Here is a 17,108-nt window from a genome sequence, read left to right on the forward strand (position 1 = left end):
GAAGCATCTGAGTCAGTGTCTGTGGGATCAGTATATGCACCATCCTCCTCAGAGGACGTGTGGATTGTGAGGAGGTAATGGCCCGTTTAGAAGACGTCTTAGTCTTAGGCGGGCGAGAGTGACACTTAGATTTAGTCAGTGACCGGTTCAATTGCTGTAACTGAGTGGAGATTTGATCTGCCCATGGCGGATTAATAGCAGGGACCATAAACTGCTGCATTGGCACAGGTGGTCCCACAGGGGGCGCCAATTTAGTTACTTAGTTTAACAGCGTGGAAAAGGTAGCCCAAGGTGGGTCATTTGTTGCCCCCGGTGCTACAGACCTACTGGGGGGTAAGGAACCCCCTGAACCTGAACTCTCTGCTGACAAATTTTTCTCCAAAATGTCTGTGGCTTCACCACCACGTAATGTGGGAGAAGCCCCAGCTCCGTTGCCTTGTGTAGCTGACATAACAAGGAGCACAATATTGGGCAACCTGGTACAATTCTTAGCAGCGATATACCTAGCAAGGACTCCCAGTGAAGTGTGACTGTGTCAGCACAAACCGGGAATCCAAGAGATATATGGTGACTATAAATCACAAGGAAAAATACACAGCAAGTATATCTTGTGAAAAAAATCCTATATTATACAGAAAACCTGATACACTTAGCCCCTCAGGTTACAGAATATAGGAGTAGCACGCTGAGTGAAATACCTGATATGGCAGCCACGCAGCAGCTACATGCACACACACATATATAGTAACAAGCGTACCATGCAGAAATTATGCACCATAAAACTGCACTGGACTAGCAATACAAAGTAATACTCAGTATAGCTATATGCAGAGGCGGATTGGCCATAGGGTTTACCGGGAGTATTCCCGGTGGGCCGACGCACCCGTTGGGCCTGTTTTGTTTGAGGACATGAGGTCCTTTTTATAGACATAATGACTAAGATGCAAAATAATTTGCATACATGAAAATTACTTTGCCACTTAGCCTGTGATTGCAGATGATCTAGTGTATGCTCTGTCTGCCTGCTTGGCTGACATATAAGATTGAGTGAATAGTGATTGGGATACGGTTGGTGTAATAAGAAACAAAATATCTCTTTCTAAAGAATGATATAGTTTCCTAAATTCTGAAGGTGTATCATACAATGTGCTCATAATATTTAATTTTATTTCTTTTTAACTTCCCCCTTGATGCTGGACATGCCCACTATCTGGAAAGTCTTGGGGGGAGGGTGCTGCTGCCATGGCCCATGGCTAGACCTTACACCTCTGGTGCTGCCCATGTGGGGCCACTAGTACAAATTTTTCCAGGGTCACTTTTTGTTCCCAATCCGCCCCTGGCTATATGTGTTAACAATAGATATAACAAAGCACAGTGAACACTGGATGTATATCACAGGGTGCTTGTACCCACACAACCCTGAATGTATGCACTCTTTCTTAAGTAACACTGTCCCAGTGACAGGTAGAATACTCAAGTGTCCTGTAAAATGCACAGCGCTGGCGATCAGGCGGCTTTACAGAGGAGGAAATGTCCCAGCAGTCCCAGGAACAGCTCAGCTCCATAGTGATGGCTGCTGACAGGGAGTGAGGGAGAGATATGCAGCTCCAGGGCGGGAACATTCACAGAAATGGCGCCCTGGGGCTGGGGGAGGGGCTACAGGTTAGGCCTTCTCCCCCTGCTGGCATCCCCAGCGGGCGCTGCGGGCTCTCAAAAATGGGCTCTAATAGAGGAAAAACCCCACCTGTGCCCAGTGTCCCTGGTGGCTAGTGGAGCGGCTGCCCAGTAACAGTGTCCACGCCAGCGTGCGCGCGGCCCGCCTCCCACGGCCGCGCCGGATTGCGGTAAACAGCGGCCAAAGAGACCCCTTACCTCTCCATGTACCTGCGGCCACGCGATCCTGGAGGGCAGTGGCGGGTGTGTGTGACTAACCAGAAGTACACCGGAGCCTTCGCTGTAGTGACCCGGCAACCAGGGCGCGGGAGTATACAGCGCCGCTGGGGGTGATGGAGCTGCAGCAAAGTATGTCTATCTGACATTAAACGCTGCAGCACTTGAAGTCTTGAAAGTTTTCTTTTCTTCTTTCTTCAAATTGAGCTATAATATGGGCTGCAAAGGCAGCCCCCCTGTTGATTGCCTGCTTACTGCATGGCACCAACTTACAAACTGAGCTCCTGTGCACGGAGGCGGGGTTATAGAGGAGGCGGCGCTGTGCATCTTGATAACAGTCAAAGCTTTGAGCCTGTTGGTGCCTCGGATCAAGATCCTACTCTACACCCGATGTTAATCCTTGTGGAGCCCAGTGTACCCCGCAGCAGAAATATGCATTGATTATTAGTAATATACTAACATAATACTGAATCAGTATATTATTAATAATAATAATAATAATAATAATAATAATCAATGCATACTTATACTATTTGTAATTAGAATTAAATACTATTATATAACTACAGTTTTTTTTTTGTTTTTGTTTTTAAGCCTGAGGTGCGTGGCTTCATCACCCAGTACCTGTGACCAAACGTGCTGGGGGCGTAAGTTCTTGGACCCTCTCCAAATGGAGAAGGGCCCCGTTACTCCCCTACCCCTCAGAGCCAAAAGGCCTACTGAGGGGAAAAAGGGACTGTGGGTCCCCCCTTGCCGAAGCGCAGAGGGACCCTCGTGTATCCCCAAGGTTGGCCAAAACTTCCCCCTGGGGATCGGAAACAGCCTCTGGCCCTCCCCAAAAGGAGAGGGCCTCGGCAACTAGAGGAGAGGGTGGCCCATAAGGGTCTCACCTAAACCCAGAACAAAAAACCGTGACGTGACACACTACAAAACATAAATAAGTGCTGGCGTCAGTGGCGTGCGGTGAGGTCTGTGGCTGGTGAGGCACTGCAGTAATAATGTTCACTGAGTCCCACTGATGACCCATACCACAACTGTGGTTGTAGACATGCCCCCTCACAGAGAGCCTTTCTCACGCTGACGGCCAGGCCAAGCAGGAGAGGTTTGCAGTTGCTGCGATCCCTCCCTGCAAGGGAGCCCTCTCACCCCCTGGGGCTCCCAGCGCCTGTAGTGATCCCCACTACCAGAGAATCCTCTCATGGATCCATTATCCTCCCCTCCATGGCACTCCCTGCTCACCTGGGACCCTGACCAGTGCTCACTTGGTCACCCGCTGGTGATGCAGTGTACAGGGAGGATCCAGGTAGGGTGCAGGGACACAGGGGACTCATAGACAAGTAGCAAACAACTCTCTAACCCACTGCTGACAGTGCCGGCAGACACCATGTGACCTGACCCAGCCGGCTGCAGGTACAGCGGGAGACACACGGGGAAAGGTGGACGGGGGAACACAGGGGTCTCTGAGTCTGTCAGAGACCATTTCTGAGGCAGGTGGGGGGCAGAATTGCTTACTGCCATAGGTGTGCGCAGCACATTTTATTAGGGGGTGCACCGTCGTATAGGCGCGTCTAGTACCACCTGCTGGGCATGTCTAGCACCGCCTATTGGCATTCTTTTCTATTCAATATGCACCTTACCTATTTGGTGGTTTCTCATAACGGGGAACCTCTGAAGAAATGTATCCTTCCTGGGCAGACAGCGTCTTCAGTCGGTAATCACTATTCATGTAGGAGATCACATGATTCTGAAGATGCCTATGTAGGAATATAACCAATGTGATCATCATACAACAGAGGTTCACCTCCTGCCCCTTGCGTCTCTCAGCCACACCATCATCTCCGCCCTGCATCGTCTCTCAGCCACATCATCTCCTCCTTGCGTCGTCTCTCAACTATTCCATCATATCCCATCTGAATCTCTCGCAATACCCCTCACTTTGTCTCTCATCCTTCCCCCTTCTGTCTGTGCCTCTCAGTCGCCAGCCCTTCACTGTCTCTCAGCCTGCCCCACCCCATTCACTCTGTGTCTTTCAGCCTCCACCTCCCTTCATTCTCCACTCCCTTCACTGTATTATTAACAATTTATTACTAGTTATATTATATCCCCCCCCCCTGGCCCTCACTCCCCCCCCCCCCCCCATTCCCTGCAGGCTGCAGCAGTTTATGGCTCACTCCCACTGACAGGAACGCTGTATGCAGCTCCTCCACCTCCTCCTCCTCATCAGTGGAGTTTGTGGGCACAGGAGAAGAACACGGGCAGGTGGGCGACCGTTCACGTGGTGTGACGTCATCGGGTCACATCGCACAGTACATTGAGGTGGAGTAGTAGTGTGGATCAGGGGGCAGGATGGGAGTAGTAGTGCGGAGCACGAGGACAGGATAGGAGGAGTAGTGCAGAGCAGGGGGGTAAGATAGGAGGAACATTAGTGTGGGGCAAAGGGGCAGTTTATGAGGAGGAGGAGTAGTGCTGAGTAGGAGGAGTAGTGTGGAGCAATGGGGCAGGATAGGAGGAGGAGTAGTGCAGAGAAGGGGGCAGGATAGGAGGAATAGTAATGTGGCTCAGGGGGTAAGATAGGAGGAGGAGGAGTAGTGTGGGGCAAGGGGGCAGGATAGGAGGAGTAGTGGTGCGGGGAACGATAGGAGGAGTAGTGGTGCGGGGAACGATAGGAGGCGTAGTGGTGCATAGCACGATAGGAGGAGTGGTGCGGGGCACGATAGAAGGAGTAGTGGTACGGGGCATGATAGGAGGAGGAGTGGTGCGGGGCACGATAGGAGGAGGAGTGGTGCGGGGCACAATAGGAGGAGTAGTGGTGCGGGGCACGATAGGAGGAGTAGTGGTGCGGGGCACGATAGGAGGAGTAGTGGTGCGGGGCACGATAGGAGGAGTAGTGGTGCGGGGCACGATAGGAGGAGTAGTGGTGCGGGGCACGATAGAAGGAGTAGTGGTGCGGGGCACGATAGGAGGAGGAGTGGTGCGGAGCAAGATAGGAGGAGGAGTGGTGCGGAGCAAGATAGGAGGAGGAGTGGTGCGGGGCACGATAGGAGGAGGAGTGGTGCGGGGCACGATAGGAGGAGGAGTGGTGCGGGCCTTGATAGGAGGAGTAGTGGCGCGGGGCACGATAGGAGGAGTAGTGGCGCGGGGCACGATAGGAGGAGTAGTGGCGCGGGGCACGATAGGAGGAGTAGTGGTGCGGGGCACGATAGGAGGAGTAGTGGTGCGAAGCACGATAGGAGGAGTAGTGGTGCGGAGCACGATAGGAGGAGTAGTGGTGCGGAGCATGATAGGAGGAGTAGTGGTGCGGGGCACGATAGGAGGAGGAGTGTTGCGGGGCACGATAGGAGGAGGAGTGGTGCGGGGCACGATAGGAGGAGGAGTGGTGCGGGGCACGGTAGGAGGAGGAGTGGAGCGGGGCATGATAGGAGGAGTAGTGGTGCGGGGCACGATAGGAGAAAGAGTGGTGCGGGGCACGATAGGAGGAGTAGTGGTGCGGGGCACGATAGAAGGAGTAGTGGTGCGGGGCACGATAGGAGGAGTAGTGGTGCGGGGAACGATAGGAGGAGGAGTGGTGCGGGTCATGATAGGAGGAGAAGTGGTGCGGGGCACGATAGGAGGAACAGTGGTGTGGGGCACGATAGGAGGAGTAGTGGTGCGGGGCACGATAGGAGTAGTGGTGTGGAGCAGTGGTGCGGGACAGGGGCAGGGCGGCAGAATGGGAGCAGTGGAGCAGGACAGGGAGGGTAGGATGGGAGTAGTGGCATGGAGCAGGGTGTGCAGGATGGGAGTAGTGGTGAGAAGCAGGGGGGGGCAGGATGGAAGCATTGGGGCAGGGCGGGGGGGCAGGATGGGAGCATTGGTGCAGAGCTGGGGGGGGCAGCATGGGAGCATTGGTGCAGGGCAGGATGGGAGCAGTGATAGAGCTGGGGGGGGCAGGATGGAAGCAGTGGTGCTGAGGGGGGGGGGCAGGATGGGAGCAGTGGTGCAGAGCGGGGGGGTCAGGATGGGGGCAGTGGTGCTGAGCGGGGGGGGGGCAGGATGGGAGCAGTGCTAGGAAGAAGCCGGCAGGTAAAAGTTAATGTCACCTGCTTCCTGCAGCTCCCGAGTCCTGGTCGCCGTCGCTCCCTCCCTGGACTGGCAGCGGCCATACACAGGAGCCGCATACACAGGAGCCTCCAGGACTGATAAGCGGATCGAGTATGACAAGTAGAGCTCCCGCCGTGTGTTCCGCTCCGCCGGCTCCTCCTGCTCATGACTCTCACCAGCAGCTCTCCTCTGCTCTAGCTGCCTCACACCAGGGGGGAGCGTGGAGGCTGAGGAAGGACTCGAGGAGTCCGTGCGCCGTGCGGGGGGTGGGGGACACATTAATTATTGTCAGCACCGTAGCAGGCAGCACTGTGAGAGGGGGGTGCCTGTGCGCACCAGGGCACCCCCGTGCGCACACCTATACTTACTGCGGCAGGGTAAGTTGGTCAGCAGTGCCCTCCTAAATGTTGTTCCCGCGCCGTATGGAGCGGCAGCCTGGACCAGGTCCTGGAGTAATGATTGGACCGGCCCTGCCTGCCCACTGCCCAATAACATCTTCCCCAGTGACAGAGGAAGGACTGAGAGCACGTCCCTGTCAAAGCGGTACCTCTGTTAGGTGCCACTTCTGCTGCTTTTGTTAACGGGCTATCACTGTCAAGTACTTGCCCCTCCCCCCCTCGCGCGCGCTTCCGGCACTTTCATACTGACAGCGGGAGGCACCGAGAACGGTGCCTCCGAAACTAATTTAAAACGGTTTTTCATAGGGCAAAAACTATTAAAATAATACACAGCCTAAAGCAGATACTTATGGCTCAGAATATGTGTCATAAGTATCTACTTTGTATTGTACTGCCTCCCCTGCCTCCCCTGACTGCACGTCCCTGGCTGGTGTTGTGCAAAAGTGCAAAACACGTGCGTGAATAAATAAACAATTAAATAAGCCCCAGCCAGAAGGCCGGGGGGGGGGGGGGTGTATAAAAAATTATCCTTGCCCTAGCCAAAAGGCCAGGGCAAAGGAAAATGGGTGCAGACAGGAAGGGTTGAAGTGTTAAGTGCTAAATTGCCTTCGTGCTTTGGTTGTCCGAATCCCCAGTGCATTTCCAGCACCCCTGTCCCTTCCAGTTCCAGGGGCACAAAACACCTCGAGCTTCTAGCTGCTCCCGACCTCTCAGCCAGACCAAGCTTCATACCCACTCTGTGGTCAACCCCCAGTACGAGAGTAGATACTAGACCAGGCCGTTCCCGCTCCACGAACAGGGTCCTATTTCAACCCCTAAGAAGATAGTGGATACTAAGCCCAGTTTTTCTCCACTCTCGACCAGAGGCATTGCCACACCCCGGCATGGTACTCCACAAGGTGTTTCTCCATTCCACACTAGGAACCTCTCACGCTCCTAGTGTAAGAACAGGTACTCCATGTTAGGGTCTCCTGCTCTGTGCTGCCACGTCGTCATGGCAACCGGGAGACAAGTGCTAGCGGAGTAACCTGAGCGTAGCTGATACTCCGGTTCGGGTCTTTTGCTGTGCAGTGGTTACAGGCTCTGTGCACGGCAGGGGATCCGGTGCTGGTTTTTGTGCTCACAGTCTGTGAGGTCTGAGTGGGGCGTGGACAGCACCTGCTATATAAACCCTCTTCTCAGGTTAGGCAGATGCTGCTGAATCTTTGTTGGTTAGTCAGTTCCTGAAAGCTAGCTAGTACTGTGTAAACTTTGTATTTGTTTGTTGCTTACTGCAAATAGGCCTTGGGATTTGGTATTACACTCTGCCAATCCAGACCTAGCAGTAAGACTGGAGTCAGTCGTTTAACCTGCTGGGGTTCTTTTGCTACTCTGTGAACCTAGCAAGTTTGCGGCTGTATTCTCAGACTTGCCTGCCAAAATCCTTTCTCACTGTGCAAGGTGTTCAGGTGTCAGTTTAGTGGCAGTAAGCTGAACCAGTGCACTGCAAGTGAGGACTAGGATTGTGGAGACTCTCTTGTGTCTATTATTCCATCTCTGACCAAGGAGTTTACTGCCACACCCGTTGGTAACCCTTTAGGGTTTTGCTGTTGCCCTTAGCAACAGCATTTCGGGTTCTCTACGTATTAAATCACTACATCTCGCTTCTTTCCATCAGAGCATTCCTAATACTAGGGAGACACCCAGTTTCTTAGCCTTTGGGCTTCTCTGTTCACTTTGTGTTTATTTTGTTACCCTATCACCTTCTGTGTATGTAATGTCATATTCCCCAGTCTGTCTGTGAGTTCATTTGTTTTGCATCCCTCACCGTTCAGACACCAGTACATTCCTGCTGGCACTGGTGTGCATAACATATTCAGCAGCCGAATACTCCTGTTGAAATTTTGTGGGAATATGGAGCATACCCCTCAAAATACTTTGCAACAGGTGGTCGATCAGGTGCAGGTCCTGACTCGACAATTTAATGATTTGTCCATTAAAATGCACACCTCGCAGGCCGCTGGCGGAGCTCCCGCAGCAGCAGTACCTTCAGGGGTTAAGGAGCCGAAAGTAAATCTCCCGGATCGTTTTTCTGGAGATCGCTCGCAGTTCTTTTGTTTCAAGGAGAGCTGCAAGCTATATTTCCAGCTTAGGCCTCAGTCTTCTGGGTCGGAGATTCAGCGGGTGGGCATAGTGATTTCCTTGCTACAAGGAGACCCACAGGTCTGGGCATATGGGTTGCAGCCTGACTGTCCGTCGCTTAAAAGTGTTGATGCTTTTTTTTACGGCACTGGGCATGTTGTATGATGACCCTGACAAGACGGCCTCAGCCGAGGCTCAGATTTCGATCCTTAAGCAAGTCGAAGGCCAGTTGAGGTTTATTGTACGGAGTTTCGGAGGTTGGCCCATGATACCCAGTGGAATGACCCAGCCCTGAGACACCAGTACCGAAGAGGTCTTTCTAACCAGTTAAAAGACCAACTGGTACAATATCCCTTGCCTGATAGCTTGGATCAGCTCATGCAGTTATCCATTCGGGTGGATAGACGGCTGAGAGAGCGCAGGCTTGAAAGGGAGACCGAGGTTTCCTTCTTTCCCAAGGGAACCTCAGACTCTGAGGAATTTTCCGAGGAGCCTATGCAGATTGGGGCTACCCGCCTCTCCTCGCGTGAGAAGACGCGGAGGAGACAGCAGGGGTTATGTTTGTACTGTGGGAATAAAGGTCATGTGGTAGTATCATGCCCAGAAAAGCCAGAAAACTTCAGGGCCTGAGGGTGATGGGAAATATCCTGTCAGGTCAGAAGTCGGAATTTCCCAAGAAGACTTTTATCATTCCGGTGACCTTGAAGATCCTCGGTCAAACTGTCAAGACTGAGGCCTTTGTGGACAGTGGGGCCAACGGGGTTTTTATGGACCGCCAATTCGCCCTGAAACACTCTGTTCCCTTAGTACCCTTGGCATCGGAAATTGAGATTTGTGGGTTAAACGGGGAACCATTATCCCAGGGTAAAATTACCTCTTGCACTAGCCAGATTTCTTTGTTTATTGGAGCGACACACTCTGAAAAATTGTCCTTTTATGTGACTGTCTGTACTTTTGCCCCATTGGTGTTGGGGTTACCCTGGTTAAGGGCCCACAATCCTCAATTTGACTGGGTCTCTGGGGAGAGTCTTAGTTGGGGTACTGATTGTTTCAGGAGTTGCTTGAGCCTTCCAGTCAGGCTTTCGCAGCTAAGTTTGCCAGGATTGCCAGGATGTTATGCAGATTTTGCGGACGTGTTCTCCAAAAGAGTTGCAGAGGTACTACCTCCCCATCGCCCCTATGACTGTGCCATTGATTTGTTGCCGAATGCTAAGCTTCCCAAGAGCAGGTTTTACTCCCTGTCACGTCCTGAGACTCAGGCTATGGCAGAGTACATTCAGGAGAACTTGGCTAAGGGATTTATCAGACCTTCACAGTCTCCAGTTGGGTCGGGGTTCTTCTTCGTGGGTAAAAAGGACGGTTCGTTGCGACCCTGCATCGACTTCAGGGAATTGAACCGTATCACGATTAAAAACTCATACCCACTGCCTCTCATTTCGGTCTTGTTTGACCAGCTTCGTACTGCCACCATTTTTCTAAGATTGACCTACGCGGTGCGTACAATCTAATCCGAATAAGAGAGGGGGATGAATGGAAAACTGCCTTTAATACCCACTCAGGGCATTATGAATATTTGGTGATGCCTTTTGGGCTCTGTAATGCCCCGGCAGTCTTCCAGGACTTCATGAACGATGTGCTCAGGGAATATTTGGATAGATTCTTAGTTGTATACTTAGATGACATCCTAATCTTCTCCCATTCCCTGGAGGAACATCGGAAGCATGTACGCTTAGTCCTCCAGAAACTCAGAGACCACCGGCTTGGGGCGAAGCTGGAGAAGTGCGAATTTGAAGTTCAGCAAATCGCATTTCTAGGATATATTATCTCCCCAGAAGGTTTCCAAATGGAGGGTTCCAAGGTACAGGCAGTCCTGGATTGGGTGCAGCCCACTAGTTTGAAGGCGCTTCAGCATTTTCTGGGCTTTGCAAATTTTTATAGACGATTTATCGCTGGATTTTCGTCTATAGTGGCGCCCTTGGTGGCACTCACTAAGAAAGGGGCGGATGTTGCTCACTGGTCTTGTGAGGCCAAAGCGGCTTTTGCCCGTCTCAAAAGGGCATTTGTCTCGGCCAAGGTGCTGCGACACCCAGATCCAGAGCGTCCTTTTGTGGTGGAGGTGGATGCCTCTGAGATGGGTATTGGGGCAGTGCTCTCTCAGATGGGGGTGTCTGATAATCGCCTTCATCCCTGTAAATTTTCGCCTGCCGAGATGAATTATGACGTGGGTAACCGGGAATTGTTGGCTATTAAGGATGCACTCGAGGAGTGGAGACACTGGCTTGAGGGGGCTAAGTTTGTGGTCTCAATTCTCACCGACCATAAGAATTTGGCATATTTAGAGTCAGCGAAGCGCCTCAATGCCAGGCAGGCACGATGGGCTTTGTTTTTTGCTCGCTTTAATTTTTTGATAACATATCGCCCTGGGTCAAAAAACATCAAGGCTGATGCGCTCTCGCGGAGTTTTGCTCCAATCCAGGAGACCACCGAGGAGCCATTGCCCATTGTGTCCCCATCATGTATTAAAGTGGGCATTACCCAGGACCTCTTGTCATTAGTCCTTAGAGCACAGGAGCAGGCTCCTCCAGACCTTCCGGTAGGTCTTTTGTTTGTGCCTCCTAGGTTAAGACAGCGAGTGTTCCTGGAATTCCATGCCAAGAAGTCGGCAGGTCACCCGGGTATTGCCAGAACTCGGGAGTTGCTATCTAGGGCGGTGTGGTTACCCTCGGTGGCTAGGGATGTGGATCAGTGGGTTTGGGCATGTGACATCTGTGCCCGAAATAAGACTCCTAGAGGGGTTCCTGTTGGCCCATTACATCCACTCTCTATTCCATCTAAGCCATGGACCCACATTTCAATGGATTTTGTGGTGGACTTGCCCAAATCCTCGGGGATGACAGCCATCTGGGTTGTCGTTGACAGGTTTTCGAAGATGGCGCACTTCGTTCCATTGGTTGGGCTGCCATCGGCAAGACGCCTGTCTGAATTATTTATGCTGCATGTTGTGCGCCTCCACGGGTTGTCACTTGATGTGGTCTCTGACCGCGGATCCCAGTTTGTGGCCAAATTCTGGAGGGCATTTTGTTCCGATCTCCAGATTTCTGTCAGCTTGTCGTCAGGCTACCATCCGCAGTCTAATGGGCAGACTGAAAGGGTGAACCAGTCCTTGGAGCAGTTCCTCAGGTGTTATGTCTCCAAGTGTCAGACTGACTGGGTGGCTCATCTGTCCATGGCGGAGTTTGCCTATAACAACGCGGCTCACTCTGCTACAGGGATTTCTCCCTTCCTTTGTGTGTATGGGCATCATCCTAAGGCCAATTCTTTTGACCCCCTGGACTCCACGCCTGGTGGTTCCTCTGTGGTTTCGGTCCTTAGAGGTATTTGGAGGAAAGTGAAGAAAGCCCTTGTGTCTGTGTCATTAGTGACCAAAAGGGTTTTTGATAAGCGGAAAAGACCCTGCAGCTTCAAATTAGGAGACTTCGTCTGGTTGTCTACCAAGAATTTGAAGTTGAGACAGCCATCTCACAAGTTAGGTCCCCGGTTCATCGGTCCTTATAAGATCACTAGGGTTATCAATCCGGTGGCATTTCAGTTAGATCTACCCCGTTCTTTGGGTATCAATAAAACATTTCATTGTTCCCTTTTATAACGGGCGATTAGTAATCCTTCTTCCAGTGGAAGACCTTCCCCTCTTCTGATACGTGGCCAGAGGGAGTTTGTTGTTGAAAGGATTCTTGACTCCAAGATGGTTCGGCTGTCATTTTTGGTGCACTGGAAGGGGTATGGCCCGGAGGAGCGGTCGTGGGTGCGCAGTTGTGATCTTCATGCCCCCAGACTGTTACGCTCTTTCTTCTCGCAGTTCCCCGATAAACCCGGTGGTAGGGGTTCTTTGACCCCCCGTCAGAGGGGGGGTACTGTTAGGGTCTCCTGCTCTGTGCTGCCACGTCGTCATGGCAACCGGGAGACAAGTGCTAGCGGAGTAACCTGAGCGTAGCTGATACTCCGGTTCGGGTCTTTTGCTGTGCAGTGGTTACAGGCTCTGTGCACGGCAGGGGATCCGGTGCTGGTTTTTGTGCTCACAGTCTGTGAGGTCTGAGTGGGGCGTGGACAGCACCTGCTATATACACCCTCTTCTCAGGTTAGGCAGATGCTGCTGAATCTTTGTTGGTTAGTCAGTTCCTGAAAGCTAGCTAGTACTGTGTAAACTTTGTATTTGTTTGTTGCTTACTGCAAATAGGCCTTGGGATTTGGTATTACACTCTGCCAATCCAGACCTAGCAGTAAGACTGGAGTCAGTCGTTTAACCTGCTGGGGTTCTTTTGCTACTCTGTGAACCTAGCAAGTTTGCGGCTGTATTCTCAGACTTGCCTGCCAAAATCCTTTCTCACTGTGCAAGGTGTTCAGGTGTCAGTTTAGTGGCAGTAAGCTGAACCAGTGCACTGCAAGTGAGGACTAGGATTGTGGAGACTCTCCTTGTGTCTATTATTCCATCTCTGACCAAGGAGTTTACTGCCACACCCGTTGGTAACCCTTTAGGGTTTTGCTGTTGCCCTTAGCAACAGCATTTCGGGTTCTCTACGTATTAAATCACTACATCTCGCTTCTTTCCATCTGAGCATTCCTAATACTAGGGAGACACCCAGTTTCTTAGCCTTTGGGCTTCTCTGTTCACTTTGTGTTTATTTTGTTACCCTATCACCTTCTGTGTATGTAATGTCATATTCCCCAGTCTGTCTGTGAGTTCATTTGTTTTGCATCCCTCACCGTTCAGACACCAGTACATTCCTGCTGGCACTGGTGTGCATAACACTCCACCAAGTGTTTCCCTCGAGCAGGTACTACACTTGATCTTATCCAAAAGGCTACACTCCCCTCCCTGCCCAGGTAGGTGCCCATCACGAACAAGGAGAGACTGGAGAGGGCTGACTGCTTGTGTATCAGCCTCTCTCCCCAGCCCAGTGCAGTCAGTGAGTGCCCAGCAGTAGGGTTGGCCATTGGTGTGTTCACCATCGATGGTCGCCATTGATGGCAAAACTGTGAGTGTCCATCGATGGTCACCAATTATGCTATGGGAGACCATCGATGGTTTCACTCATCGATAGTCATCCTTGATATTTCAGGGAATGACAGCCTGGGGGTGGAGTTTCACAGGTGTTGGGGCGGAGCTATGCGCCAAGTCCTGGCACTTTGCAATACTTTTTTTTTTTAAACATTCGTTTACACCAGAGGTTCCCAAACGTGGTCCTCAAGTCTCCCCAACAGTCCAAAGTACCATCTCGACACACCAACTTTTTGTGACTCAAATCAGTCCAACATCTACAAGAGTCAAGTTAATGTGTCGAAACAGTCACTTAGTAGCCATCTGTACTTGGGACTAGAGATGAGCGCCGGAAATTTTTCGGGTTTTGTGTTTTGGTTTTGGGTTCGGTTCCGCGGCCGTGTTTTGGGTTCGACCGCGTTTTGGCAAAACCTAACCGAATTTTTTTTGTCGGATTCGGGTGTGTTTTGGATTCGGGTGTTTTTTTCCAAAAAACCTAAAAAACAGCTTAAATCATAGAATTTGGGGGTCATTTTGATCCCAAAGTATTATTAACCTCAAAAACCATCATTTCCACTCATTTTCAGTCTATTCTGAATACCTCACACCTCACAATATTATTTTTAGTCCTAAAATTTGCACCGAGGTCGCTGGATGACTAAGCTAAGCGACCCTAGTGGCCGACACAAACACCTGGCCCATCTAGGAGTGGCACTGCAGTGTCACGCAGGATGTCCCTTCCAAAAAACCCTCCCCAAACAGCACATGACGCAAAGAAAAAAAGAGGCGCAATGAGGTAGCTGTGTGAGTAAGATAAGCGACCCTAGTGGCCGACACAAACACCGGGCCCATCTAGGAGTGTCACTGCAGTGTCACGCAGGATGTCCCTTCCAAAAAACCCTCCCCAAACAGCACATGACGCAAAGAAAAAAAGAGGCGCAATGAGGTAGCTGTGTGAGTAAGATAAGCGACCCTAGTGGCCGACACAAACACCGGGCCCATCTAGGAGTGGCACTGCAGTGTCACGCAGGATGTCCCTTCCAAAAAACCCTCCCCACACAGCACATGACGCAAAGAAAAAAAGAGGCGCAATGAGGTAGCTGTGTGAGTAAGATAAGCGACCCTAGTGGCCGACACAAACACCGGGCCCATCTAGGAGTGGCACTGCAGTGTCACGCAGGATGTCCCTTTCAAAAAACCCTCCCCAAACAGCACATGACGCAAAGAAAAAAAGAGGCGCAATGAGGTAGCTGTGTGAGTAAGATAAGCGACCCTAGTGGCCGACACAAACACCGGGCCCATCTAGGAGTGGCACTGCAGTGTCACGCAGGATGTCCCTTCCAAAAAACCCTCCCCAAACAGCACATGACGCAAAGAAAAATTAAAGAAAAAAGAGGTGCAAGATGGAATTGTCCTTGGGCCCTCCCACCCACCCTTATGTTGTATAAACAGGACATGCACACTTTAACCAACCCATCATTTCAGTGACAGGGTCTGCCACACGACTGTGACTGATATGACGGGTTGGTTTGGACCCCCACCAAAAAAGAAGCAATTAATCTCTCCTTGCACAAACTGGCTCTACAGAGGCAAGATGTCCACCTCATCATCATCCTCCGATATATCACCTCGTACATCCCCCTCCTCACAGATTATCAATTCGTCCCCACTGGAATCCACCATCTCAGCTCCCTGTGTACTTTGTGGAGGCAATTGCTGCTGGTCAATGTCTCCGCGGAGGAATTGATTATAATTCATTTTAATGAACATCATCTTCTCCACATTTTCTGGATGTAACCTCGTACGCCGATTGCTGACAAGGTGAGCGGCGGCACTAAACACTCTTTCGGAGTACACACTTGTGGGAGGGCAACTTAGGTAGAATAAAGCCAGTTTGTGCAAGGGCCTCCAAATTGCCTCTTTTTCCTGCCAGTATAAGTACGGACTGTGTGACGTGCCTACTTGGATGCGGTCACTCATATAATCCTCCACCATTCTTTCAATGTTGAGAGAATCATATGCAGTGACAGTAGACGACATGTCCGTAATCGTTGTCAGGTCCTTCAGTCCGGACCAGATGTCAGCATCAGCAGTCGCTCCAGACTGCCCTGCATCACCGCCAGCGGGTGGGCTCGGAATTCGTAGCCTTTTCCTCGCACCCCCAGTTGCGGGAGAATGTGAAGGAGGAGATGTTGACAGGTCGCGTTCCGCTTGACTTGACAATTTTCTCACCAGCAGGTCTTTCAACCCCAGCAGACTTGTGTCTGCCGGAAAGAGAGATCCAAGGTAGGCTTTAAATCTAGGATCGAGCACGGTGGCCAAAATGTAGTGCTCTGATTTCAACAGATTGACCACCCGTGAATCCTTGTTAAGCGAATTAAGGGCTCCATCCACAAGTCCCACATGCCTAGCGGAATCGCTCCGTGTTAGCTCCTCCTTCAATGTCTCCAGCTTCTTCTGCAAAAGCCTGATGAGGGGAATGACCTGACTCAGGCTGGCAGTGTCTGAACTGACTTCACGTGTGGCAAGTTCAAAGGGCATCAGAACCTTGCACAACGTTGAAATCATTCTCCACTGCGCTTGAGACAGGTGCATTCCACCTCCTATATCGTGCTCAATTGTATAGGCTTGAATGGCCTTTTGCTGCTCCTCCAACCTCTGAAGCATATAGAGGGTTGAATTCCACCTCGTTACCACTTCTTGCTTCAGATGATGGCAGGGCAGGTTCAGTAGTTTTTGGTGGTGCTCCAGTCTTCTGTACGTGGTGCCTGTACGCCGAAAGTGTCCCGCAATTCTTCTGGCCACCGACAGCATCTCTTGCACGCCCCTGTCGTTTTTTAAAAAATTCTGCACCACCAAATTCAAGGTATGTGCAAAACATGGGACGTGCTGGAATTTGCCCATATTTAATGCACACACAATATTGCTGGCGTTGTCCGATGCCACAAATCCACAGGAGAGTCCAATTGGGGTAAGCCATTCCGCGATGATCTTCCTCAGTTGCCGTAAGAGGTTTTCAGCTGTGTGCGTATTCTGGAAACCGGTGATACAAAGCGTAGCCTGCCTAGGAAAGAGTTGGCGTTTGCGAGATGCTGCTACTGGTGCCGCCGCTGCTGTTCTTGCGGCGGGAGTCCATACATCTACCCAGTGGGCTGTCACAGTCATATAGTCCTGAGCCTGCCCTGCTCCACTTGTCCACATGTCCGTGGTTAAGTGGACATTGGGTACAGCTGCATTTTTTAGGACACTGGTGACTCTTTTTCTGAGGTCTGTGTACATTTTCGGTATCGCCTGCCTAGAGAAATGGAACCTAGATGGTATTTGGTACCGGGGACACAGTACCTCCAACAAGTCTCTAGTTGGCTCTGCAGTAATGATGGATACCGGAACCACGTTTCTCACCACCCAGGATGCCAAGGCCTCAGTTATCCGCTTTGCAGTAGGATGACTGCTATGATATTTCATCTTCCTCGCAAAGGACTGTTGGACAGTCAATTGCTTGGTGGAAGTAGTAAAAGTGGTCTTACGACTTCCCCTCTGGGATGACCATCGACTCCCAGCAGCAACAACAGCAGCGCCAGCAG

The 17,108-nt window shown here is 51.3% G+C and overlaps 1 protein-coding gene across 5 annotated transcripts in view; it reads right to left on the reverse strand.

Annotated features, from left to right (window-relative positions):
- NMT2 (N-myristoyltransferase 2) overlaps positions 1-17,108 on the reverse strand; it is a 250,814-nt gene that overhangs the window by 191,278 nt on the left and 42,428 nt on the right. For 2 of the 5 annotated variants that reach the window (XM_063921457.1, XM_063921456.1), the window contains exon 2: positions 3,528-3,644. The exons of the other annotated variants lie outside the window; for them this stretch is intronic. In XM_063921457.1, coding sequence (XP_063777527.1) covers positions 3,528-3,644 — 117 coding nt within the window. The remainder of the gene's footprint in view (positions 1-3,527; positions 3,645-17,108) is intronic. 5 annotated transcript variants of the gene reach the window in all.

This window comes from Pseudophryne corroboree, chromosome 5 (genome assembly GCF_028390025.1).
Source record: "Pseudophryne corroboree isolate aPseCor3 chromosome 5, aPseCor3.hap2, whole genome shotgun sequence".
NCBI classification, from domain to species: domain Eukaryota; kingdom Metazoa; phylum Chordata; class Amphibia; order Anura; family Myobatrachidae; genus Pseudophryne; species Pseudophryne corroboree.